This window comes from Peromyscus californicus, unplaced genomic scaffold (genome assembly GCF_007827085.1).
Source record: "Peromyscus californicus insignis strain IS unplaced genomic scaffold, ASM782708v3 Scaffold_4__1_contigs__length_199733344, whole genome shotgun sequence".
Taxonomy (NCBI): Eukaryota; Metazoa; Chordata; class Mammalia; order Rodentia; family Cricetidae; genus Peromyscus; species Peromyscus californicus.
Window position 1 is genome coordinate 101,239,423 of NW_026294562.1, and position 26,147 is coordinate 101,265,569.

The 26,147-nt window shown below is 51.8% G+C and overlaps 1 protein-coding gene across 2 annotated transcripts in view; it reads right to left on the reverse strand.

The window, feature by feature from the left end:
• Positions 1-24,691, reverse strand: part of Pde2a (phosphodiesterase 2A) — a 95,881-nt gene extending 71,190 nt beyond the window's left edge. The window contains exon 1 of one of the 2 annotated variants that reach the window (XM_052714002.1): positions 24,179-24,691. Coding sequence is in view for 1 of the 2 variants with exons in the window: in XM_052713999.1 (XP_052569959.1) it covers positions 24,179-24,249 (71 nt within the window). In the remaining variant the exon portion in view is untranslated. The remainder of the gene's footprint in view (positions 1-24,178) is intronic. The other variant, XM_052713999.1, reaches the window with a different exon arrangement.
• Positions 24,692-26,147: the final 1,456 nt, after the last annotated feature.

Sequence of the window (26,147 nt, forward strand, 5' to 3'; positions counted from 1 at the left end):
GTCTCAATGCCTCTGTCTCGCCAACGCCCACCCTGCTGTGGTCATCTCCCCTACCCAACTCAACCTTGGTCTCACTCCTATCTATATGAATCCCTGTTGGCCATAGGACACAGAGGATGCCCTGCTTTTGAGCTGGAATCCCTGCCAAGCCTTTCAGCCCGGGTGAGGCTGTGCCCTATGGTGCCCACTGCCTTCTAACATCCCTTTAACTCTCTGGAGGAGCTTCCCCCCACCCCCACTCTGCTGTCAGCTCCTGTGATGGAATGTTTTTGTTTTGCTCACCACAGTGACCTCAGCTTCCAGAACAAGGCTTGGTCTAGTATTGCTCAAAATCACATCCGGGAATTGGGTAGGATTTTCCCAACCTGTTCAGCCTTCCTCAGTGTTACTTGCTTAACTCTGCATTTCCCCCATGTGCCTCCCCAGTCAGCTATAGTTCCTCAAGGCAGAGACTGGGTCTGCAGCAGCTACAAAGTCTCATGCCCAAGCACAGTCTGGGCACAGAGAGTAAAGCCTAGGGCATGGCAGAGCCCAGGGTACAACAACACCTCTGTGAGATTCAGGAACATCTGGAATTAGGCTGCTTGAATAAACTACTCAAAGTCCAGCTGCCTCCAGGAAAGAGCCCCTCGGCTGCCTTCTCTAGCATTGGAACCCCGTCCTAACTCATTCTTCCTAGCCACTCTGCCCCTGCTTGCACACTCCCGGGACAGGGAGCTTCCCTCCTCCCAGCTGGCTCCCAGCTGTGTGAGAGAGATGGTTGTTCCCTTATAACATCATCCTGTTGCCTGGCTTCCCATGGGAAGCAGGAAGTGGCCAGGCAGGAGAAGAGGCAGACCCTTCGGAGCAGTCCTGGCTCTCTTCTGTACAGCTTTAGGCAGTCAAGGGAAAAAGGGGCTTCTCAGCTCTGGCCTATCTCAGGTCAGCAAATGAATTCAAGGTGCTCAGATACCCAACTCCACCCATTATCTCAGGAACCTGACCATAGTACACAGGCAGCCTGGGCAATCTCTCCTGGACTTCATTGCCTTCTCACTTAACCCAGCCATCATGAGTGCCCTTTATTGCATCTCCTGCCCATCACCGGGCCCTATGAAGCTCACCCCCCACATCCTTATCCATGCAGATAAAGGTCCCCTTCCCTCCTGATCCCCAGTTCCTCCCCCTTTGGGCATCTCCTACAAGAACGGGGGAGGGAACTGTTCTGACTCCTTCCCCAGGAGAGGACCATGAAAGATGCATCCTTCTGAACTTAAACTGCAAGAACGTTGGATGGATAAGCTGGTCCTCATCTGAGATGGCTGCCTACAGCCTGCACAACCTCACCTAAATAGCCGCTATTCCTGAGTTGGGTCTGCTCCTAAGGTGTCTCGGGTTACAACCAGTCACCAACATGTCCCTCCTCAAAACATGCCCTTCCCTGTGCCTTTTCAGAACAGAGTCTGTTTGGAACACTGAGGCAAGACAATATAAGCCACAGGGACCCAAAGTCCCATGCTCAGACAACTTAGAAACCTTCTTTCAGCGAGACCTCAGTCTATGGCTTCAAGCCTCCAAGGACTTGTACAGCCTCATGTTCTAAGAAAATCTCAACATTTGTACTGCTCACATTCTATGAATCCAAAGCCCTGGAGTCCTTAGGGTGTAAGAGCCCATGATTATAACATTCTTTTTAACCATCAGGATACAGGCAAGACTCCCACATCTGGGTTTCTACGGCCTTTGGAGCTTGATGGTCTATGGGCTTGCGCTTCTGAATATCAGGGAAGGGGGCAACTGGAGAGACCCTTAGAAATAACACCCCCCTCCCAGGTAGCACTGAGAGCCATGGGGAGCCCCAGATTGTGGGGGCAGGGAAGGAACTGGGCCAGTGTGAGTGACTCAGTCCAACCCCTGACTCTAAGAAGCACCAACAGTCCATTCTCATTCTCAGCTGGGGGGATCAGCTGGCCTTCCTCGGGTTATGACAGATAAATGAGAGAACTCGGGAGCAGCACCACAGAGCCAGGCACACATGGCAGCTCAGGAAAAGACAGCATTTGATGCCCCCACCCGGGCCTCACACCCAGTAGACCTCACGGTTCCCTGGCAGGATCAGTGCCCATGGTTAAGACTGACATATGACTGCTGGCCTTGGCTCCCCAAACCCATCTTTGCTCCTCTCTTCCTATCCCATGGTCCCTTATAGTTCTCAGTTTTAAAGACGGGCCTTGTAAGAGGACAAAGTGAGGCTAGGGTCAAGGGAATCTCTCCCGCTCTGACACTCAATCTTTCCTCACTACCATGATAATGTGGGGCCTTCGGTAAAGTTCATAGCCCAGGATTTAGGCTAGGCGGCCATGGTGGCCTCTATAAGAAGATCTTGGCAGGAAGAACCAGCCAGTGCCATATTCCTGGGGCCCAGTGACAAGGAGGGACTGAGGATAGTTTGCACATTTGGCTCTCCACTGAGCCTTAAAGATTGGAGAGAATTTGTTCAAGCCACACTTTGCTCCTGACAAGACCGCCACCGCCGCCGCCGCCGCCGCCGCCGCCGCCGCCGCCGCCGCCGCCGCCGCCACCGCCACCGCCACCAGTAGACCAAGTCCCTCCTTTGTGGTACTCCTACAGCAGAACCATCTCCAGACAAGGCTCTTGGTTCTTTCTGATCACCCTGCGTGTGTGAGACCCTCCAGCCTCCCCTCTTTGCGCCATCCCCCACGCTGGGGAGCCTTCACTCTTCTCTGCCAGTTCAAGAGGGGAGAAAAGGAACGCAGTGACCACAGGCCCACCCTGGCTTTATCTTTATGATGCTGGTGCCACTTTACAATTGGTGGGACTGACTAAACTCACACAGCTAGGAATGGTGGAACAACCAGCTAAAACCAGCTGTCTCCAGCTCCCAAGCTCCTATTCTTTGCAGCAGACTGGCTTCTGGGAGAAGAGATAGGGGCCTCCCTCTTGGCACCCTCCTCCTCCTACCCCAGTGGTCCCCAGGGTCTAGAAGGCAAAAAACATGATTCTTTCTTCCCTGGCTTTCCTGGGCTGGAAGCAGCCACACTTCCTGATTGATCCAAAGTCACTCGATAGGCACAGACTCCCGTACTGGGACTGGGAGATGTGGTGTTCGGTTTCTAAGCACCCGTCGCTATGGAAGCCAGGTGCTGCCAGCCCAAGGCCTAGCAACAAGGCATGATGTGGGGCGGAGGGCATTGTCGGGGGCTTTGGAGGCAGCCAGCAAGAGAGCAGACTACATCCACGCTCAGGCTGGAGGCTTGGACCTGCTGCTGTGGCGGGCTTGTAAGGGGAGGAAGGAGACAGAGAGGTGAAGTCCACACAGAGCCCGGGAGACAAGACCCAAAGATTAGAGCTGAGAAACATGCGGAGCCTGACAAAGGGAATCCAGAGACTAAAAGGCAGAGGCACGGTCAGGAGGATGGGTGTGGGGTGGTAGAAGCAGATGAACCGGCCAGACACAGAGACAGAGGCCAGCGGTGGAGAGGCACCAGCTTTCTCAGAGACCCTACTCCTAGCTCTGGGCCTGAATGCCAGAGTCGGGGAGCGTCTCTGAGGAGTGACAGAGATGGATGGACTCATGACAGAAGGAGATAAGCAGAGGCAGGAGGCAATACGGCGACGGTAATAAAGGGAGAGAGAACTGGGGACAGAGGGGATGGGCAGGCCGATGAGGACCAGACTGGGAGGCAGAGCAGACAGCAGTGGGGACAAGATAGCAGAAATATGAGGACAAGGGCACTGAGGCCACCAGAGTCCTGAGCTGGCCCCAGTCCTGGGATTTTCCCTCTCCATCTGCCCGTAGGTCACGCAGACATCCACAGCCTCTTACTGCTACTCCACACCCATCGCTTCCTAAACACAGACTCATCTAGACACAAGCCCTCAGCGAGGACCCTGATCAGGGGCTCCTGTCCGTCCTGTCCCTGTCAGGACCCAGCAAAGCAGTGTCAGAAACAGCAGGTAGTCAGGTCATCGGGCTTCCAGAATGTAAAGTCACACTCCTCCGACCCTGCCTGTGTTCCCACTCCAGCTGCCCATGGAGGCTCTGGAGGCTTCCATGCAAGGCGTGCTTGTCTCCCTACAGACTGAACAAGATGACATAGTCCAAAATGAAACCGACCTCCTGCCCCGGAGGCTCCCTTCCTTCTTCCTCTACAGCAGATTCTTTCAGGGCACTGGGGACACGCTGGGACCTGAGGACAAGACAGGCAGCTCATAGAGACACAAACACAGCTGCCCATCTCAGACTGTGGCCGGGGATGGCGGGACAGCTTGGCCTCCAGGGATCAGGGAAGCGGCAGGTGCCTGGCAGGCAGCATCTCATTTAATCCTCCTTGTGCCTGGGGTATAGGTACAGGAGACTGATCCCCTAAAGGGAGGCCACTTGTCCTAACCTCCTCAGTAGCCAGCAGGCACTGAGCCGGGTCTTGAACCCAAGTCTCATGGAGCCAATGTGAGTGGAAGGGTCTGGGCAAAGTCAGAGCAGGTAGGGACATCCAAGAAGGGAGTGGCCCAAGTCTGCTCATGGCACCTCCCAGGAAAAGATGTGGAGTAGCCTGGGAAGATCTCAAGCCCTGCTCAAGGCCACTACTCCTCCATGGGGAGAGTCCCAGCTCCTCATGGCAGGATGTGACAGTAATTATCTAGACCCTATCCGATGCTAACCTTTACCAGAACCTGTGGTAATTGTTTCTCTAATTAGCACTGTGGAAGCACTGATAGCCTGATCCGGGAGCATGGTGCACTCAGAGGTACCCCTGTGCCTCATCAGCCTCCCTCTTTTCAGACTCCTGGAGGAGGACCAAGATAAAGTTTAATTAAGTGCCTACTATGTGTCCTGTGGTGTGGAACACTTGACATTTATTACTTTATTAAGTTGCCCACAGAAGTCTCTGGAGGCCGCTGACTGTGTTGGCCCCATCTCCCTGCAGCTCCCACCTCCTGCCAGTTACCACAGTCAAGCAGACCTCATGGCATCCCCCCTACCCCTGTCCCCAAGAACTGCCCTTGAGGTAGGATGAGCTGTGGAGCAGCAGGTTCCAAAGGTACCTGGGAACTGGGAGGTTATTTCTCCCTTCTGTAGTGGGGGTGGGTGGGGAGCAGCTTCACCCCACACACTGTACACTGTATCTGGGCCACAGTCCAGAAAATCGACCCATGGCGCCATCCTCCCCTGGGCCCTAGTTCCTGGAAGGCAATACTGAAGGGATGATCGATCTGTCTCCCGGCCTCCTCTTCTGTGCCTTGCAGGTGGCCTCTACTATGAAGACCCGCTCCCCAGCCAGTCGGTGTCACAGTCAGGGTGAGAGCCAATGGTCAGCCTGGGGGCAGTGACCCTCATTCTCCTCTACAGCTTAACATTCTCACTACTCAGGACCAGGTGGACAGATGTTGCAAGGGTCAGTGTGGTAGATCAAGCTCACATATGAACACGTACATGTATGCACATGCATGCAAGTTGGTAGAACAGGAGTTGTGAACACAAGATGTGAGCTGTGCAGGTATGGGTTCAAATCCTACCTCCTCCATATCTTACATATGTGAGCTATCCATGTTACCTAGCCTGTCCGAGTCTCAGTTTCCTTATCTATATAGAAAGGTTAATGATAACATCAAACAGTTGGATGAACAAGACTACACATGTGAAGTTCAGCCACAATGTCTGCCATATATTTTTGATACACAAACGCTTTTATTAGTGTAGCTGTACATGTAAGTTGGTATACATTGTAGGTGCCCTTAAGAGGCCTGGGAAAAACTTCTAACACCCTAGCAAAGGGGTGTGGGCAATGTTCCTTAACTACCAGGTCCCCTAAATGGGGGGCCTAGCTACAAAAGAGGGGGACTGACTGTGCATCCCCCTGGGGAGGGAGGAGCCTGTGCTAAGCAGGGCTGTAGGAGATGAATGGCTCAGCAGCCACCAGGCAAGACCAGTGATTAGGAGGCTCACAGCCCAGTATCCGGAGAGGAATGGGAGGGAGGCAGAGTTGCGGGGCCATCCATCAAGGCTGGCAGGCCCAGTAATGCTGCACAGAGGGATGGGGGAGAGAAAAGAGAGCTGTAAGATGGGGGAAGTGTAGACAAGCCAGGGCTGGGCCACCAAGCCCAGCCCAGTCCCTGCCATGGTGCAACCCTGAATGAGTCACTGTTACCTTGAGACCTCAGTTTCTTCATCAGGACAATGGGGCAAAAGGACTCTTTCTGAACTCTCTCAGCTCAATATCAGGTCAGGGTCTAGAAAGAGCCCTAAGGAGAGTGTAAGGGGCATAGGGACACCTTTATCTCATACAAATGACCAATTTAGTCCGAGGTCCCTGGGGGTAGGTGAGGAAGGAGAGAGAGCATAAGTCCTGAGCTGGGAATTGTTTGTTTGTTTGTTTTGAGACAGGGTTTCTCTATGCAGCAGTGGCTTTTTGGAATTGCCTGTGTAGACTAGGTTGGCCTCAAATTCACATATTTGCCCCAGCTTCTGCCTCCTGAGTGCTGGAACAAAAAGCATGCACAACCACATCAGGTTCCAACTATCCACTGTGAATCCATTTCTGACCCTCACCCCTTCCTGACCACTGTCAAATGCTCTGATTTCCAGACCTTTCCCTGGATGTCCTGCTGCCACCATCTACAGACCCAGCCTGACCCCACCCTGACACAGGCAGGAAAAGTTCTCAGCACAGACCTAATCTATGCAAATTTCATTCAAACCAAGAGCAATGTGACCCATGGACCCTGCCAAGCCTGAGGAGTAACAGTTACCTGGGAAAATGCTACCCAACAAGTCTGGGGCAAGAGCTCCTAGCTGGAAGGAAGCCCAGCAGAGCCTAAAGGGCTGTCTATTGCTACTAACCTAAGCAAGCTTGGGCAAGTCACTTTCTGCCTCTGGGAATCATCTTTCCATCTCTAAAACAAACCCTCCCCTTTAAAAATCAAGCAACAATGAAAACCTGCAGGGTCCCTTTCCAAGCTACAAACTGTATGTTCCTTCCTGCTTCCCTTCAGCAGACTTCCCCCAGGTTCTCTACTATACACCCTACCTTCAGGCTGTCCCCATTCCTCTGCATTTCAACCCTGGATCATGGTTTTCCTCTCAGAAGCCCTTCAAGAAGCTGCTGGCACAGCTAAACCAGACCCTCCTTCGGACTACCACACACCTTTCCAAGTTTCTAAACAGGATGCAGCTGTCCCTCCATCTTACTCAGCTCCCCAGAATGCAGAAAAGGTCCAGGCATCTAGTCCAGGGGCTCAAACAAAGTAGAAGGAAGAGAAAGAGGGTAGGTGAGGGAGGAATGAAAAGGATGAGGGACGTAACTGTGGCCAAGGTCCTCCTAGCTCTGGAGATCTTCATTAAACTCTAGCTCAGCTCCATGCCCTGGCCCTGGCTCCATCCCCCTCCTCTGCTACCCCTTGGGCAATAGCCTCTGTCAAACACAGAAATGCAAGGGCCTAGGGCCAATAGGGTCTTTGGCCTCTGCCTCTGCACCAATGGAGGCTAAGATCAGTACACGGTCGTCATAGCGATGCTGGATGCTGTCATCGTAAATTCATCACCTGAGTTTTGCAAGGCCCTCGAGGTATGAGGAATGCTGGTCAGAGCTGATCAGAATTCTGGGCTTTGGGGAGGGCATGCATTAAACTCCACCCCAGTCCAGCTGTGTCCTCCGCTCACCCCTTAAATCCAGGTAAAGAGGAACACAGACATCCCCCCCGCCCCGTCTACTGCAGTATCTACTGTGTATCTAGCTCAGTCCAACTTAGTTCAGGGAAATTGGTGGTGGTGGGAAACACTGCTGCCCCAGCATCTGTGATTGGGTACCTAGGCCACTGAATAAGGCAAAGGATATGTTCTCAGTGTGTCACTGGGGCTGAGAGGGAAGAGAGAAGACAAGGCCATATGTCATGCCCAGGCACCCATGGATGACTATTAAAAGTTACTCTAATTCAGAGAACATGCGTGGTCAGAATTATTACCCCCTTTACTAGAGCCTGGATGTTCCTTCTGCCTGAATCCTCCCAGCCAATTCTAATTACAACCCACTCTTACCCCCAGGCCCTCGGTATGCCCTACCTACTCTCACATCTCCTAAATTTGAGACAGTCCAATACCCTATTACAGGGTAGGAGGGGGCTCCTCCTTCTCCTACCCTGACTGGTAGAGATCACGATAGGAAGATCTTGCCACCTCTGACACACTGTGGGCTACCGGTAGATCAGGTTCAGTCCTGCAGATGGGAGCTGTCCGCGGTGCTGAAACCTCCTAGCCTGTCCTCACCGGAAATCTGTCTTGGAATTGGATTGTCGATGGATTGGAATCCATCAGTTCCTCAACCCAGAGAGCAGAGGCCAGGCTCCCACACATGAGGCACCTCAAATGCTGTCCATGTCTTACATTCACAAAACCTCAGGAAGGATCCAGAGAGATGGCTCAGCAGGTAAAGGTGCTTGCTGCTCAAGCCTGACGACCTGAGTTTGATCTTTGAAAACCCCATAAAAGGAGGAAGACAGAGCCAAGGCTACAAGTCACCCTCTAACCTCCACATGCAGACTATGGCACACCCTCCCTCCCCATCATGCATGCAATAATAACTAATCAATAAAACAAACCTTGGAAGAAAAGACTCTATTAGGAGCAGAAGAATGTGTACAAAACCAGAATGCAGTCACACAAGGCTTTTACTGAGTCCCTATGATGTACGACCCTATAATAAAGCTCAGAATACAGCAGTAACAATGCAGATCTGATTCTGTCCCTTGGAGGCTTGGATCTGATGGTGTCAACACTCGGGTCTACTCTCTCTCTCTCTCTCTCTCTCTCTCTCTCTCTCTCTCTCACACACACACACACACACACACACACACACACACACACACACACACACACACACGGTGGTCTTACAATGTGCATTCAGACCAAGTAGAAAATATATGCCCATTTTACAGTGGGAAATGGAAAACCTTGGGGTGACAAAGGGGCTTGCGGAGGTCACAGCTACTGACCATCAAAGGTAGGTCTTAAATTCAAGCTATGCCTGCCTTCCAAGTGGAGAGGGGATCACAGCCACAGCCCTGCCCTGGAGCCAATGAGCCCCCTGCAAAGGATGCTTGAATTTGACCTGAATACCTCCTTCTCACTTGGCCTCTTTGTTAGGGACTCAGCAGGTAGGGGATCAGTTCCCATCACCTGGGGTGCTTCCAGGCCACCTAGCCCTTAATCCACCCCCACTTTGCACTGAGGCCTCCCCCTACCCTGCATGGGGGAGTGAGGTGTGCACTCTAAAAATACCTTAATCCCTCCCTGCTCTCGCTCTAATTAAGCTGAGTGAGTCACTACTTTAAGTAATTTATTGCTAGTTACATAATTGCTTTAATATTTGGTTCTAGAACTGGGGAGCAAGAGTGGCCCCCTTCTTTTCAAGGAATTGGTAATCCAAAGACTAGGGCTGGTGGCCCCTGTAGTGGAAGCAGAAGTAGAGTCATTCTTGGTCAGGCTCCTGCTCTAATCTGGGCCCACATATGACCACCAGGGCCCCGGAGAACTCTGGGAGAAGATTTGTGGAAGTACAGACCCGCTACGCCTTGTGCCATTCTGAAGACTCCACTCCAGCCTCATATCCAGGAGTTGCTATCAGGAGCCACACCCTAAGAATCCATTACACTGTCTGGCCTCCTCTTGACCAGCAGCAGAAATTAAGGCCCAGAGAGGTGATCAGTTCCCTAGCACCACCCAGCACATACCAGGCAGTCTTGCTCTATATCACCAAGTTGTCAGTGCAAGGAAAACCCAGCACCTCTCACAGCCCAGTGATAAGTCAACCCTAGTCAACACACACACACACACACACAGAGATAGAGAGACAGAGACAGAGACAGAGACAGAGAGACAGAGAGAGACAGACACACACAGAGACAGACAGACACACACACAACTCACTACAATGGGCACAAGAGAACATTTGGAGGATAAGACAATGAGATGGCTCCATAAGAGTGTTTATTGCTCTTGCAGAGGACCTGAGTTTGGTTCCCAGTACCTACATGATGGCTCACAACCACCTGTAACTCCAGTTCCAGGGGACCCACAACTGTCTTTTGATCTCTGCAGGCACCAGACACATATGTTGTACACTTATATATGTGCAGGCAAACACTGATACACCTCACATAAAAATAAATCTTTTTTTAAAATTCCTTTCTTGACTTCAGTGGTGATTACATGACTACAGATTTGTTAAAATTCATTATATTCTTTAAATTAGAGGTTTTACTATATGTAAGTTATACCTCAATAAAAGACATGCTTTTAAACTTTAAATAGGGAAGTCCCACCCTCACCCTCCAGGCCCCCACAGCAGGAACAGCTGTTCTGAGACTGGGGCAGGGCTGAGAAGCTGGTGTGTGCTTAGTAGGTGCTCATGGTGTAGAGGTTCAGTTTGCTCCATGCCAATTAACAAGGCCGAGAGCCACCTCCTGTGTGCACCTGCACATCCTCAGTCTCATTAGCTCATTTCCCACTCTCCACAGCCCATGAGGGAGCCCAAGTGCATGCCAGGCCCATTACACACGTGGTCTCATTTCATCCTCACAGCAGCCCTAATGAGGTGGGTGCCACGATCATGCCCATCCACAGGTGCAGGAACAAAGGGGGCAGGACTCACAGGTCCCGCCACTAAGATGTGGCAGGCTTTCATTCATCAGCACCTCCCACTGCTTCCCGGTAGCTCTAAATTACAGGGCTTAGGAAGCTGTGTGTGGAGGACATGCCCTTTGAGCCCGTGGCTTGACTCAAGAGTGCACCTCACTGGGCTTAGAAGTAGAAGCAGAAGCTGAGTGTGGTGGTGCCTACCTGTAATCCCAGAACTGAGGGAGGTGGAGATAGGATTGTGAGTTCAAGGCCAGCCTGGGCTGTATAGAAAGACTCTGGCCCAAACCAAATAAAAACAATAGAAGGAAAAGTGTGAGCGGATGAGAAGGGGGCAGGTGGGGAGAAGCAGAAAGGAGAAGAGAGGATGAAGAGGAGGAGAGGAGGGGGAGGGGAGGAAGGAGGAGGGAGGAGGGGAGGGGAGAAGGGAGGAGGGAGGAGAGGAGGGGGAGGGGACAAGGGGAGGGAGGAGAGGAGAGGGGAGGAGAGGAGGGAAGGAGGAGAGAGCGGAGGAGAGGAGAGGGGAAGGGAGGAGAACCCAGGCACACTCCACGAACATGTCTAAGTTCAGAGAGCTGGTGAGAGGCAAGGCCAGCCTGGGAAGGAGGGAACTAGGTTAGGCAGCCAGCCTGGGGAAACATAAAAGAAACGACAGTGTTGGAGAGAATGGGGCAGCTGTGGGTTCAGTGCCTTCTGGGCCCTGAGCAGCAGGGGCCCCTTGATGCTGTTAGTGACTCCTTCCCTTCAAATTAGCCTTTGTCCAGTTTCTTGGTTTTAATGGCCTGTTCACACCCACTGTTACTATCTCACTGGGTATAGGAGAACAAAAAAATCTCTCACCCCAGATTTGACAAAAGCTACGTGGGAAATAGTTAATGATACCTTCAAGGTTGGTGGAGGGCCATGAAAAGGGTCCTACCAGGTAGGGGCCACAAGAGGGGAAGAGGCCTTCATGGAGGGAGGGGTTAAGAACATTTCATGTTGAAGAAGAGGGGAATACTGGGGATGAAAGGTTTAAGTGGGTATGGGAGTGGGGTAATGGGGATGAGGAGGAGGTGGGATTGGGTTAATCAAAACTGAGAATGCATAAAACAGCATTACAGAAACCCAGGACTTTATAAGTTCATTTAAATATATAATTTTGGAAATTGCTTAGTTTATGTGTATATGGGTGTTTTACTTGCATGTAAGAATGTGCACCATGTGCATGCTTGATGCTCACAGAGGCCAGAAGAGAGTAACGGATCCCCTGGAACTGGAGTTACAGATGGTTATGAGTCATTATGTGGGTGCTGGGAACAGAACCCAGGTCCTCTACAAGACTAGTAAAGTGCTCTTAGCTGCTGAGTCATCTCTTCCCACCTTATTTTTTAAAGGAGTTTGAAGTCAGTCATGGTGGCACACACCTTTAATCTCAGAACTCAGGAGGCAGAGGCAGGCAGATCTCTGTAAGTTCAAGGCTAGCCCTGGTCTACATAGCCAGTTCTGCATAGTGGAAGAATATCTCAAAAGTGGCGGTGGGGCTTTGAATGGAGGTACTCTGCGTTGGTGAACAATGCCATTTCCAGAAGACAGTAATAATTAGGCTAAAATCCCAGTGCTAGGGATGAAGTATCCCCCTTTGATTTATTAGTCAGGGAGGCCCCAGAAGCCTGCAGAACATCACAGTCTATTGCCATTGTGTTTGGTTGCCCATCATAACTAGGTGTTAAGATCCTGTTGCTGAGGACACCACCCAATTTTGGTTGCAGGACATAGAGACAGTAATCTAGAACAGACTGGGAGACTTTCTCCCTGCTGGCTAGCTCTCATAGTGCCAGAATGTATTCATTATACAGGCCCCTAGGGGAGAAAAGACATCAATAGTTTACTCAGCATGGCCCCTGAATGCTACAACACCAATTTACCAGGCAAGATGTGACCCCTGGCACATAATGGCATGAGTGTTATGGGGTAACCAACTGCTTTTGATGGATTTGAGGCCAGCTCCACGGTAAGACATTCATGCTTGACACTATATAAACTTGTTCAAAAGCTCACGGTTGCGGAGGTCATAGGCCATAGGGGGACAACCTACCATGGTTGTTGGGTTAAATGAGCATATTGTCAAACTGCCATCTAAATATTTATGTTTGTACCTATAGATGTGTGCTGCTCTCAACCTTGGCCAGAGAGGCTTCCTTTTCCAACAGGCAGCAATTAGTGCAGAGACACAGCTGGTCGAGGTGTCAAAAGCAAGCGACTATGACCGCTTAGCCCTAAATGGGACATCTATCAATACCTACCCCAAGGCGCAAGGAACACTGGGGAAAAGAGAATGTAAGAAAGAAATGTAAGAGCCAGAAAGTGGGGAGAAGTGCTGCGCAATGCTCTCTTCTAGACATGACAAGGCCATTGAACTCATGACCTCACAGCAGCTGTAGTTACCTACACAAGGCCTGTACAAGAGCAAGCCAATCAAGCCATGTGGGGGTGGGGGTGTGGGGGTGTGGGTGTATCTTATCAAGTCTTGGGAAGTTCCCTGAAAGAGAGGACACCAATATCAGAGTAAAAAGCAGGGATCATCGAGGAAGGTTTTCCCCTAATGGGAACGATCTATTCCCTCGTGGTGGGAGCCACCGTGGGAACCAAGCAACTGGGTCTGACTTTGGTAGTGCTGTGTCCATGCCAAGCATGAGTGACTTCTTGGGGTGCAGCATGCATGAGCTACATCCCACCTATGCTGTCTGTCTGAGTCTGTGAGCCTGCACTGTGTGCATGGATGTTTCTAGTTTCTATTTCTCCTGCTTCTAGATTAGCCTTAGATGAGCCTATACCTGCCGTTCGATACAGCAATGACTGCCGTGTGCACGGTGGCCTGTTTGTCTGCTGTGAGCTTCTTCGTGTAGGGAGAGCTGCATCTTTTGATCTCTGAGAACCTGTATCGGTGCTTGTGTCCCTAGGTCTCGGTTGTCTGAGTCTCAGTGCCTTGTGTGTTTGTGACCGTGATACCTAGATCATCAGGTCAGGCTGCTGGAGCCACCAGAGGACTGAGCAGAGCAGGTGTTGCAGCTGAAGGACCCTGATGCCCACAACAGCACCTAATGATCATCAAACACTGAGTGGGGCTGAAGGTAGCTAATTATCACGGATAATGAGCCAAGGCTCAAGGCCCATCAGAAGCCAAAAGTGAGTTCCCACTGGTGTGTGACCGTGGTGAGGTGGCTGGGCCAGAGTCCCTAACCCTTCAGCATCACGAGGGAACCACCCTCACTGAATCATCTCCCAAGAAGGCTCAAAGTCAGAGAGGGCTCAGGACCGCAGCAAGGATGGAGGCCTCAGGCTAGGAGGAGGCTCTTCAAGAGAGAACTTAGTATGGACTTGGCGTTGCAGGGGTCACAAATGTAATCAAGAGATGAAGAGCAGTGACCCAACTTGCTCTCAGGGGCAAGAGTTGGGGAGTGTGGCCTATGGGTAAAATTGATGGGCGTTACAAGAGTGGAAAGCACAGATGGCATGAGACAGGGAAGACTGTCCCTGCAGACAGGGGAGGTTGTCCCTGAAGGAAGATTGGGAGCATCAAAGAAAAATGACCACAGCTCAGGCCTGTGAGCCAGGGTAGGCTGGCATGACCTCTCTGACATATCTAGGCACCTTACATGTCTTCAGCCAGTCCTCAGGGGAACTTCCTAGCTCTCATCTGGGTCAACATACCACCCCCTTTCCATCCCTCTAATCCGTATAACCCCAAAGTAACTGTCACCTGACCCCACTGAAGTCCTCCCCATTTCCTGATGGGAGCTGGGATTCCATATCTGCCTCTCTATCTCCAGGTTTTTCCTCCTTCCCCAGAGCCTTGCATCTGTCACCGCATCCCTCTGGTGGGCCAAGGTCAACCCCCCACATCACTGCTCAGGAAGCATCCTAGTCAACCACTCCATTACTTATATCTGGGCACATCTATCTTTAACAGGGCAGGGCAAGGACCATTTAATCCATCTCCATGGCCTGGGTGATAGACACAGGTAGAGTACACCTGGGCATCATCAAAGCATGGCTGACATGCTCAGGTAGGTGGCATAGTAGGGTACAGGCCCATGACTGGATACTAAGAAGAATATTCCTCAGCAGCCCCCTTCCCAATGCTGCACAGATAAGTGAGCAGCAGGCAGGGCAGGAAGAAGTTCCCAGGCTGACAGCAACCAACTCTGTCCTTGTGGAGGCCCTCAGGAAGCACCCAGCAGACCAAAGTCAGTGTGAGAGCAGGTATTTGAAGGCTGGACCTAGCTTTGGTATTAACTCTGAGATCAACCAGCTGTGGGACTGTGGGCAAGTGTCTACCCTCTCTGGACTTTGTTTTCCCATCATCCATTTGTCCCTTCAGATTCAAGTTCAGTCCTTTCCTGCTGCGTGGTTGGCCTCTAGTGGCAGCTTCATCTCGGCTTGTTACACACACACACACACACACACACACACACACACACACACACACCACTTCCAGAGGAGCTCTGCTAATGTAGGTGGGGTGCCAGCAGGAGCAGAGGATGGAAAGGGAGAGCTTGGGTATTTATCCCCGAGCACCTCACCCCGACTGTCAGGCCGTGGTGGCCACGCTCCCCCAGGGCAGCCCCTTCTCCGGGCCTAGAACTCCTCTCTGGTTCAGTGTTCATCTTGCCCCTACGCCTTCCCACTGCTGGTCTAGGAACCTCAACAGGCCCCTCTTGGCTCAGGAAGCCCTGCCTGTCACACAGCCTCCAGGGAAACAGCTCGAGAGGCACTTGTTTTGTTCTCTCTACAGAATGGCACTAGCTCCGTGAAGGCTTGTTGAGGTGATTAAACAAGGCAATTTCTAGGACTTTATAGAGGGCACTTTGGCAACATTCCTTCTCTCTGCAGGCTTTGGTGTCGCATGCCTAAAATCCCAGCACTCCAGAGGTGGCAGCAGGGAGGCCAGGAATTCAAGGTCATTCTTGACTGCATAGTGACTTCCAGGTTACCCTGGAATAAGACCCTGTCTCAAAAGGGCAAAAAGTAAAATAAAATACATGTAAACTAAAATTGTAAATTAAACAAAGAAAAGAAATAAAACTTTTAAGCCAGGTGGTGGTGGCAGATGCTTTTAATCCCAGCACTTGGGAGGCAGAGGCAGGCGGATCTCTGTGAGTTCAAGGCCAGCCTGGTCTACAAAGAGAGTTCCAGGACAGCTTGGACTGTTACACAGAGAAACTCTGTCTAAAAAAAAAAAAAAAAAAAAAAAAAGCTTTAAAAACATTTCTTCTCTCCATCTCTCCCACTCAGAGCTTTAAAGTAATTCTGGATTCTCTGACATGGGAAGGGCATGGTACTCCTGCCTCCTCCTCACCTCTCCTACCCCAATTCTTTCCAGCCAGAACCTATGTCGCCCCCCCCATACTGCTCTCCTTCCCCCCATCCCAAGACTCCCCCTTGACTGCTCCTTCCCCACCAGTGTTCAGCAACAAAGTCACTCTGAGTCCCAGGTCTTCCCTGTCCTACCTAAGTAAGCCCTTGCAACTGCCCTGGGCTGCGTACTTCTAGTCCCAGCGCCGTAGGAAGACAGAGTTCTCTCTAGTGCCGGGAAAGGCTTTCACCCTGTTTCAGCTTCAGTCAGACCAAGAGACCTCTCATCCTTGTGCTAGCTCAGTTGCCAAGGAGCCCAGGAGACCCACACCTCCCCACACATCTTCCCCCGGCCCCTCCACACAGCTACTGCTGAAGGTTTATGTCAGTTTGCAACAAAACTCTTTGCAGGTAGAGCCCACTCGTAGCCTCCTGAGCAGACCCTATCCCAGGGGCAGGGAGCGGAGCTTTCTTCCCAAGGAAGTCCCTGCCCTATCTGTCCTGCATCCTGAGCTGACCTTCTGAACTTCCCATAGCCCAGCACTGGCTCAGCACCAAGAGCTCATGGAGGGGTTGTATAGGGAAGCCTGCAATGTTGGAACAGCAGAAGCCTAAAATAAAGGCTCTGCTCAAAGAAGAGGCACTTGAGGCTTTAAGAGGAGACCCTCCCCCACACTCACCTATCCCTAAGCTCTTCTCTCGGAGGGAGTCACCGTGTTCTGTGGGATGACAGACTTCACAAGCCCCCAGAAAGGCATCTCACAGCACGCAGAAGCTCCGGTAGAAACTTCAAAGCCAGAGGCCCAGAGGAGTGGAGACACCCAGGTGGAGGATGGCCTAAGCACAGCCTTGGATCTCCTCAGGGTGCCCCAAATGCCTAAGGGGCAGAGAGAGAGACCTTCCAGGGCAGGCACACCTTTCTCTCCACACCAAGCCTTATCTCTCACCCTGATCTTATTGGGTGATTTCAGTTTTCTCTAGTCCTCTCTGGGCCTCAGTGGTTGCTTCTATAGAGGACCAGACTGGGAGCCCCTAAAGGCCCCTGGGTGTGGTGCAGGTATGGTCATCCTGGGAAGAACAGAACCTACCCTCCCCAGACACATCTAGCCTCTCAATCAATAGCCAAAGATTCTGGCCACCAAACCTGAACCTGAAGACAATGGCACCTTTCCTTAAGGTCCTCATGGCCTGGAGAGGATCCCAGAGTCCTCTGAGGGAAGCTCAGACTCCATGCATGAGCAGCATAATAACCACTAAAGCCCAAGTTCTCATACGTCTCATCTCTACCTTCAGGCAGGTGGGGCCCAAGATGGAGGGTAATGAGGAGCCAGACCTTGGTGAGGCCTTGCTGAGTCAGCAGTACAGTCCTGAGGGCCCTCACGCGCATGCACTTGCAAATACAGATACCCAGTTTCACTAGGCCACATACACATAATACTCTACACATGCATGCACACACACACACATACACACAAGCCACACTTGCACACACAACCACCTACCAAGATCCGGACATAAAAATGGGCACACGTGCTCACACATACAAATATATACACACTTTTACACAAACACGAGTCCAGACATTCTTCCCCTCTCTGACCAGTATACACATACCTCAGTCTGGAAGATGACACTCAAGTACAAATGCCACACACACACACACACACACACACACACACACACACACACACACCAACTAATATCATTCTGCAGTTCAGCATCAGACAAATCTCAAGCGCTACAATAAATAAAATAAAAACCTAAACCTAAGTGCAAGGTCATCCTAAGCCCGTTCCCCACTAGCCAGCCCCAGAACTGTGAGGGGAAACCTTATCTGAGCTTCATCCCTCCAGCATGCCTGTCCCTGGTGTTTGAGGTCCCAGCTGCCCTCTGTCCTCACTCCCCACTACCCCTTTGGAATAGAGCTCAGGGGAGGTGGGAGCACTAGGCTACCCTCTCACCACCATCTAAGCTCCTTGCTTACTCTTCCCTCCCGGTCTGTCCAACATCCAAGCCAGGGGCTGGAATGGCATACGCAGCAACCCCTGCTGGGTTTATATGACATTGTAGCACAGCTCTGTTGTGTGTATATATATATATACACACACATTCCCCGGCCTGGGCAGAGAAGAGAAAGAAGGCGAAGAAAAACAAAGAGCTGGGTGCTCTAAGGACGGCCTTCAGAAACTTCAGACAGCCTTTGGTCTGTCCACTTCAATCTATCCAGCCAAGGCTTCAAGGTCACGACCTTCCCAAAGTCCAACACTGACCAGGTCTGACCCTCACTCAAAACCCTTGGGATGCGAGAGAGCGGAGTTCTGGTGGATCACAGCCACACATCCAAACTCTCAGCTGGAGCTCAGGTCTTTAAGCCTGGGCTAGCGCTCCCCTCCCCTGGCCTTTTGTCCCACAGAATTCAGCTCTTGCTTCCATTGCCCCAGGCAGCTCTTGTTCCACTGTTCTCTGCTGAGACACCTCATCCCCAACTTGAATCGTCCACATCTTTCCCGTTCTTCAAAGCTAGTACTTTGCCATCTGGACCAATAACTCATGAAAAGAGCAGGAGCTTTGGAGAGCTGAGGACCCTGTACTCCAAGCCTGGCCCCACCCATCCCGGTGAGCAAGTCAGTCCCTTGAATCCTCTGCTCCCTCATCCAGAAAACAGCAGCCTCTTGGGTTTGTGGAGGGGATTAAAGAAGATCATAGCTGTGGAAACTAGGCTCACACAGCTGTAAACTTCCCTGTGCATGTGCAACAATTCTCATTATGACTTAATCCTTTGATCCCTGCTCCTGCCTCCACACTCCAGCACACAGCAAGCTGGCAGAGAGCAAGAAAGGGTAAAGGCTACTTCATCTCTGAGTTCCCCAGGCCCCAACCCCTTCTAGGACCTGCCAACAGTCAGCCTCAGCAGCAGGGCGTAGATTTGGTTTAAAGGAGGCTGGACAAATTATACTTACTGCAAACTCACACCAAACTACAATTCCCAGAATGACTCACAGGCTACCATAGGTGTGGCCATAGGTTTAACCCCTTCCTCGATGAGCCTTTTCTTCCATCTCTGAAGGTTGGTCTCAGGCCAGGCAGGTGCCGCCTAGCAAGGTGGTCCTATGTCCATCAGACCCCTCCATCTGCCCACAGAGCATCTGTGCCTCTCACCACACCCACCGCCTCCTGTCTTCCCCACACACTGGCGCTCTCTGGGCTCCTCGCCGTGGTCTAAAAGTGTAGGTGAGTGTGGGTGTTCTACAGTGGCAGCAGCTAGCCTCTCTACGCACACTCGCTGCATTCCTATTGCTAAGTCTGTGCTTCCAGATTCTTCACAACCATTCTGTGAGGACCGGAGGGTTGTTGCTACTGCGCTACTAGTTTGAGGTTCAGAGTGAAGTCAAGCAACTTTCCCGGGACCACCTGGATCCAGGCAAAACCTTTATCTGTTTGCCATTTTTCCTTGCCTGTCTTCAAAGCTTCTTCCGAACCCGGAGAAGAGGAATATCCCAGAAGCCCCAAGGTTCACACGCCTCAGCAACAATCTTGGGAAGTCCTCCCAGGTATCAGACACAGATTTCTTCTGTTTCACTAAGTTCCAGCTGCCTCGAAAGGGGCAGTGAGAGGATGACTTCAGGGACTTCAAGAAGTGGGTCACATCACTAGGGAACTGGCCTTTCCCAGGGAGCGGGCAGCTGAACAATGGGAGATAAATGTGTGAAAAGATCCCTGTTACTAAATATATCAACATCCCAAGAGGACTGAGAAACTGACAGGGAGCTCGTGGTCCCCACCTTGGAGGCCATAGTCTTGTGGGTCAGACAAGCCAGGGCACTTGGAGCAGAGATGAGGCCATCATGCCTGCCTGAGCCTGGGGCAGAGGGAAGGGGAGGCCAGCATGGAAGCAGGTGATGTCTCATTCTCAGAGCCTAAGCTGCCAAGCACAATGGGCTGATTTGCATACTGCTTTGCATTCATTTGCATGCCCCTTTCTGGAAGGGCTCACATTCTTCAAACACTGCCTTGCCCTCATTTCTAGGGTCTCCGCTTCTTTTGCTGAGCACCCATTCTCAATCAGTGTGGAGTCTTTTGACAGCCCTGGACAGGGGCACTAGGAGCAACCAAAAATGTTGCACATTAACAAGACCGTTGACACGTCAGAGACACCTTCATGGCTGGAAGTGCTACCTCTAGTCTGGCCTTGATTACTGGCTCCTCTTTCAGTGCCTCCCTCCCAGAATGCACTTCATACTTAGGCCACTCTGAACTCTGCTAGTCCTGGCATCGGCCGAACCATGCTAGCTCTGCCTCCCGGTCTTTGCACACTGTGTGCCCTCTTCTTAGAGTTCCCCTGCGATTTGGCCAGTGACTCTTCCTTCTAAGGCTGCTCCAATGGCCCTGGCACAGGTAGGGAAGGTGACTCCTTCCTCCACCATGGTCATTGGCTCTGCCCATCTCCTTTAGGAATGCAATGCTCAGCTGGGCAGCATTACCGGAAAAGGCTGCCGAATGAATGATCCTCTGTCTCTCAGGCCCTTCTCCCTCTCCCTGGCTGACTTGGGTCACCGGTGGGAGGCTCACGAGTGGATAAAGACTTGCCTCCTGCTCTTTCCCATTCTGGGACATTTTCTCCTCCATCATTCCACTCACTCAGCCAGGAGATTCTACAGCCCTGCTATGGTCGAGGGAAGTTCTTCTTATGGTCTATCCTCACTCTCTTTCAGGCCATGCTTGTTTCTTTATCATGGTTTCTTTCTTTCTTTCTTTTTTTTTTTTTTTTTTTTTTTTCGAGACAGGGTTTCTCTGTGTAGTTTTGGTGCCTGTCCTGGATCTCGCTCTGTAGACCAGGCATCATGGTTTCTAAAGAAGAGTCAGGGCCCCCCACTCAGCTCACTATGTATTTTCACTAGAAGCTGCTTATTTCCCTCTTCCAACCTGGGATGCTGCCCCTCCTAGACCACTTCTGCCCGTGCATGCACCAGTTTAGGATAAGGACAATGACCCAGCATGGAGAATGGACATAAAGCCAAGCCAAATACCTTGAGTAAACGGCCTTGGATTGCTCTCAAGAAACAGGTTACCCAAGCAGAAAGGGATGAGTATCTTTGGGGGTGTGCAAGTCAGAAGCTGGACAGAGCGACCAGCACACGATAGAGAAGGGGAGCAACTGCTATGATACCCGAGATTTGGAGAAGATACCTTGTAGAGTAGGGTGGGAAGATAAGGCAGCTTCCTCCATGTAGGAACTGCTTGGCTGGGTGGGTAAAGGACTCACATACAGCAGCCATCACAAGGCTGCGTTTGAGCCACATTCTCAATCCTGGCCCATCAGGGATCAAAACTGCAGGGTGAGTTATGGGTTAGAAGGAAGAGTCGATCTATGAGGGCTCCCTAGCAGAGGCAATTTATCTGAAAACCTTTCTCTAGCTCTGCTTCCAAGCTGCTCATGGGGGTGAAATTGGAGACCCTACAAAAGTTGACCCTTTGGCCCTGTTTGCCTCTTTTCCATCTCCTTTCTGGCTCCCTCTAGCCTGGCCGAGTTCGTTCTGTCCCTTGACGACACTGAACCTTCCATACCCTACAATCTTTACACATTGTTTCTGCTGCTCTTTGCCTGGGAGCATCCTTCAGGGCCCAGGCAAGCATGTCTTCCTCAGACTCTTCCCCACACAGCTCTGTGACACTGTGTGGTGTCAGTTTCCACTCCTGTCTCTCTCACACTGAGCATGTTCTGAGTGTGAGTGTGGGTTCAGTGTCTCTAATGACCAGGTCATGGGTACCAAGCAGGCTCTGGGGAGTTCCTATTGATGAACAAATGAATGAGTGAGTGAGTGAGTGAGTGAGTGAGTGAGTGAGTGAAGGAACCAGGCTGTGGGGTCATATTTTACAGTCCCAAGTAGCAGAAGCTAGGGAAATGTAAGCCTGGCAGCAGTATATCTGAGAGTGAGACTCCAGTCCATTAAGACTGAGCGGGATACTGATGGGAGTTCTTCCCCCCCTCCCCATCACCATTTGGCTAGATCCCAGATAAGCCATCAGTGGTCTCTGGGGACAAGGGCTGGAGTGGGAAGCAGGAAGAGTGGCAGGAGCTACTTGGTGGGCAGGGGGAGCTGGGGTTGGGGCTGCAGGGAGCATAGAGGCAGTTAACTCCCAGGTGAGCTGACCCAGAGCAGCCAGGAGTTCTAGGTCAGCCCAAAGGAGAAGGCTGCCAGGGCCTCTGAGGACCAGGCTGAGGACAAGGTCCAGCTCTAGCCTGGCAGCCAGGGGAGACCAGCAAGAGACAACGGCAACTCTGATTCCTGCCACCATGCACCTCAGCTAGTCTCTCTCTCTCTCTCTCTCTCTCTCTCTCTCTCTCTCTCTCTCTCTCTCTCTCTCTCTCTCTCCCTCCCTCCCTCCTCTGCCTGAAGATCTGCTACAGAAAGTTCTGTTCTCATCTGACCCTTGGCTGACTTGGCCGACTGGGTCTCAGACCTCATGGCTCCTTGAACTGGCCTGGCCCCTGCTCTCCTTTTCTGGACCCAGCTCCCTGAACAAGCTTAACCTCAACAGTGCCATTGAAACAGGTTTCATACCCAAATATAATCATATCCCTCCTCTGCCTAAATATTCATATGCCTCCCCTGCATAAAAACTTTCCAAGGCTCCCTTGGGGCCTCCAGAAAAAGCCCATGGGATCTGGAGTTCAAAGTCCTGCAAGGTGTGAGTCCTGCCTACCCTGCAGCCATTTCCAACCACACATCTATAGAGCTTCCTCCCTGCTCTTCCGCCCAGTCCCACCTCACAGCCTTTGCTTAGCCGTTCCCAGGATGCACCACCTGTTAGCTTATGCTGCTCTTTATTGCTTCGTTATTCTCAAGCTATTTTGTGTCTGTGAAGCTTAGGAGGCCCCAGAGGGCAGGGCCATTATTGCCTATTTCTTTTCTGCATCTCTCCACAGGGTATAAAATGAAGTGTCCTGGGCTCACAGAGGTGGTCACACATTCAGCCACCTCCTCTCTCCCTGGGTAGGCCAAAGTGTCCCAACTGTGTATTCAGCCATCAAAGAAAAGAAACCCACACACATAAATGGACATAAATAGGTACACACATGTATAGCAGTCACACAAAGACCAAGATGCACACATATTCAGACACACCAGCCCCATGATCACACACCCACACCAGAACACGTAGGCAAACACACAGATCCACCTACACATACATAAAAAAAAAACAGTTATTCAGGCATAATAACACAGAGATGTGAATGCACCCTCAAGCAAGCAAGCAACATGCTTACTGAGTCATTCTGACAGAGCACACATATTCACATGCAGGGCAACATGCAAACAACTTGACAGGAATACCTCCTTATATACACACCAGCCTGTACTCACACTCAGACACAGGCAGTGTCCTCCCACAACCGCACGCTGGGGTTCACAAACCCGTGCAGGATGCTTCACATCCAACCCCAGGGACCCTAGAACCCTCAAGACCCCTCTACATCCAGGATGTCCCCTACACTCCACAGGTACACACACACACACACACACACACACACACACACACACACACACACACTGTCACCTGCCTGTCACCTTGGAACTTCTCACAGTGGCTCCTTCATCTACACATGCAGCTCCTGCATGTGGACAAGCACAAAGCTGGAGCTCCATGGCTCTCTCTACCCTATCCTGGGACAGATGATTTGAGGTGAAGTTGCATAAAGTAATGCCCTGAACCCTTAATTCCTGATTCCATGGAACATATCACCCCGATCATCTCTTGTTCTGGGACCACCCTTATTCCTACATATCCTTATTCTCTCTCACACACACACCCCATAACCCTGTACAAAACACTCCCAGCAGAGGTTGTCCCTCTCCAGGGTGCTGAACCATCCCATCTCAGCCACCAGAACTCCTGGAAACTCCTTGGTCAAACTCCTGCACCCCACCCCAAGCATAACTCAGGCTCCTCACCACCCATCCCCCAGTCAGGAACCCATCTTTAGGACCCCAGCTTCATCACCTCCTGGGTGGATGCCAGGCGTCTCTCCCTTACACGGAGACCCCTAACTAGGTTGCAGTTCTGCAGCCAGGCCCCCAGCAGGATCGATCCTCCCACGTGGCTGAGCTCCATGTCAACCCCAGTTCCTAGAAGGACTTCCCCGGCCCCCATCTGTGGCTCCTCTCACTGCTGCTTACCCAGACCCCAGATCCCCTGGCGAGTACTCACGGCTCAGCCGGTCGCGCTGCCGGGTACTGCTGGCTCCTGCAGAGGATGGAGTGGCCGCATGCCTGCCCCATCACTCCTCATCATCTGCCTTCCCAGCCAGACTAAGGTGGCACCTCGCCCTGCCCCCCACCCTGTCCGGAGTTCTTGCTGGGGCACTCCCAGCAGGCACAGGAAGCGAGAGCAATGGCTGGTTCTTGACTCTGCCTGGACTCAACACCCGATCCAGCTCTGCTGCCTGGACTGCTCCGGCTCCGCCTGCCTCTCAGGCTGCTACTGCCTCTGCTGCTAGGCTGGCTCTGGGAGGAGGCTAGAGCAGGTCTGATAATGCAGAAGGGGGAGGGCGCATGGAGGAGGAACAGAGAGAGGCCCAGACAGAGAGGGAGAGGAGGGAGGAGAGAAAAGGCACACCGAGGGAGAGACTGAGAGATACACGGACAGAGAGAGAAACATAGGAAGAGAGAAGGAGCTGCACCTCAGAGAAGATCAAGACGGAAATACAGAGACCAGAAAGGCATGCAGAAACACACAGAGAAAGAAACAAAGCTGTGAGAGCAGGGATGCTGCTGGGCACTCCAGGGACAGAAGGACATAAGCCAGACTCTCTGAGGCCCCATCACAGAGTCCCTCCGGGTGGGAACACACCATTGTCCTCTGAATCTGGGACGGCAAAGCCTCATGCAGAACTAGCTGTCACCCCTTCTGGGCATCCTCGCTGTCTTTGTGTCATATCCTAGGGTGCATCCCAGTGTGAGTTGTCACACAGCAGACTCAGCCTTGTCATGGAGCCTACCTTTGATGACAGTTTACCTTGGGCCACAGTGAGAGCTGATGCTTGAACTTCTAGGAGTTGTGGGTACCCAGACTATGGCCTGCCCCTCCCCTGTCTTCAGTGGCCACAGGTTCTAGGCATCAGGGAAGCCTACTGCATTTTTATCCATCCCCAGAAGGACTTCTTGGGATAAAGCTTTAGCCCAAGAGAATGGGGGCATTTAGCAAAGGAACAGGTAAGCGATTGTCCCAGCAGAGCTTCTCTTATGTGTGGGAGAGAAAATGCCACACCATGAAGAGGGTGTGGGAGACAGTTGAGGTAAGGAAATAGAGTTCGGATTCCACCAATGGTTTATTGATCCATGTACAAACACCTACCATTGGCTAGCCCCACCTGCTAGGACTCGAACTGCTTCTTGCCCTTGTGCCCACCCTGACCCAAACAGGAAGTTGGCCACATTTCTAGAGGAGGTTCTGTGTTGTCTTTACAGGCAGAAGGGGGGATCTAATCCAAGGAGGTGCTACAGTGAGTCTCACCAGTGACCTCATCTCTTGAGTCATGACGGGAGTGCCACTCCCCCATATTAGGCTCCAGGCGGAGAAGCCCCTGAGATCTAATGGAAACCTGACCCAAGCTGAAGGGCATGGATGAGCAGGAATGAGCCAGCTTGTGCAGGCAGCCTATCCAGGCAGAGTATTGTAGACACAGCAGGCTGTAACCTCAGACATGTCAGGGAAGATTTGAAGAAGCTTTTGCTTCCCCTTTGGGACCCCAAAGATAGACCTTGAAATCACTGAAATCTCTGGGGAAAGCGCTTCTCATTCAGAGGGAACAAGAGCCAGGTTGGTTCAAAGCCAGGTGAGCCAGCTCAGAACTGGTGTCTTTCTACTTAGCCTGATACCTCTCAGACCGCGATGCTCCAGGCCTGTGAGATGGGAAGGTGTTCCCCAAGCCCCTGGACCATGGCTGGTCTCTCACAGCTCTCCCTTGGATCCAGCAGAACCTGCTCACAGACCTGAGGGGTTTCAGTGGAGCTAGGCAGAAGAGTTCAAACGAGGGCACCTTCCGGGTGTGGGTGCTCCAAGGCCCACCTGCTCTCCCACCTGGAAACAGTAGCGGTGGCTTCCTGCTCAGAAATCTCCTGGGAACACGGTGTGTGTGTGGGGGGGGGGGGGGGCGGTCTCCTCCTCATCCAAATGC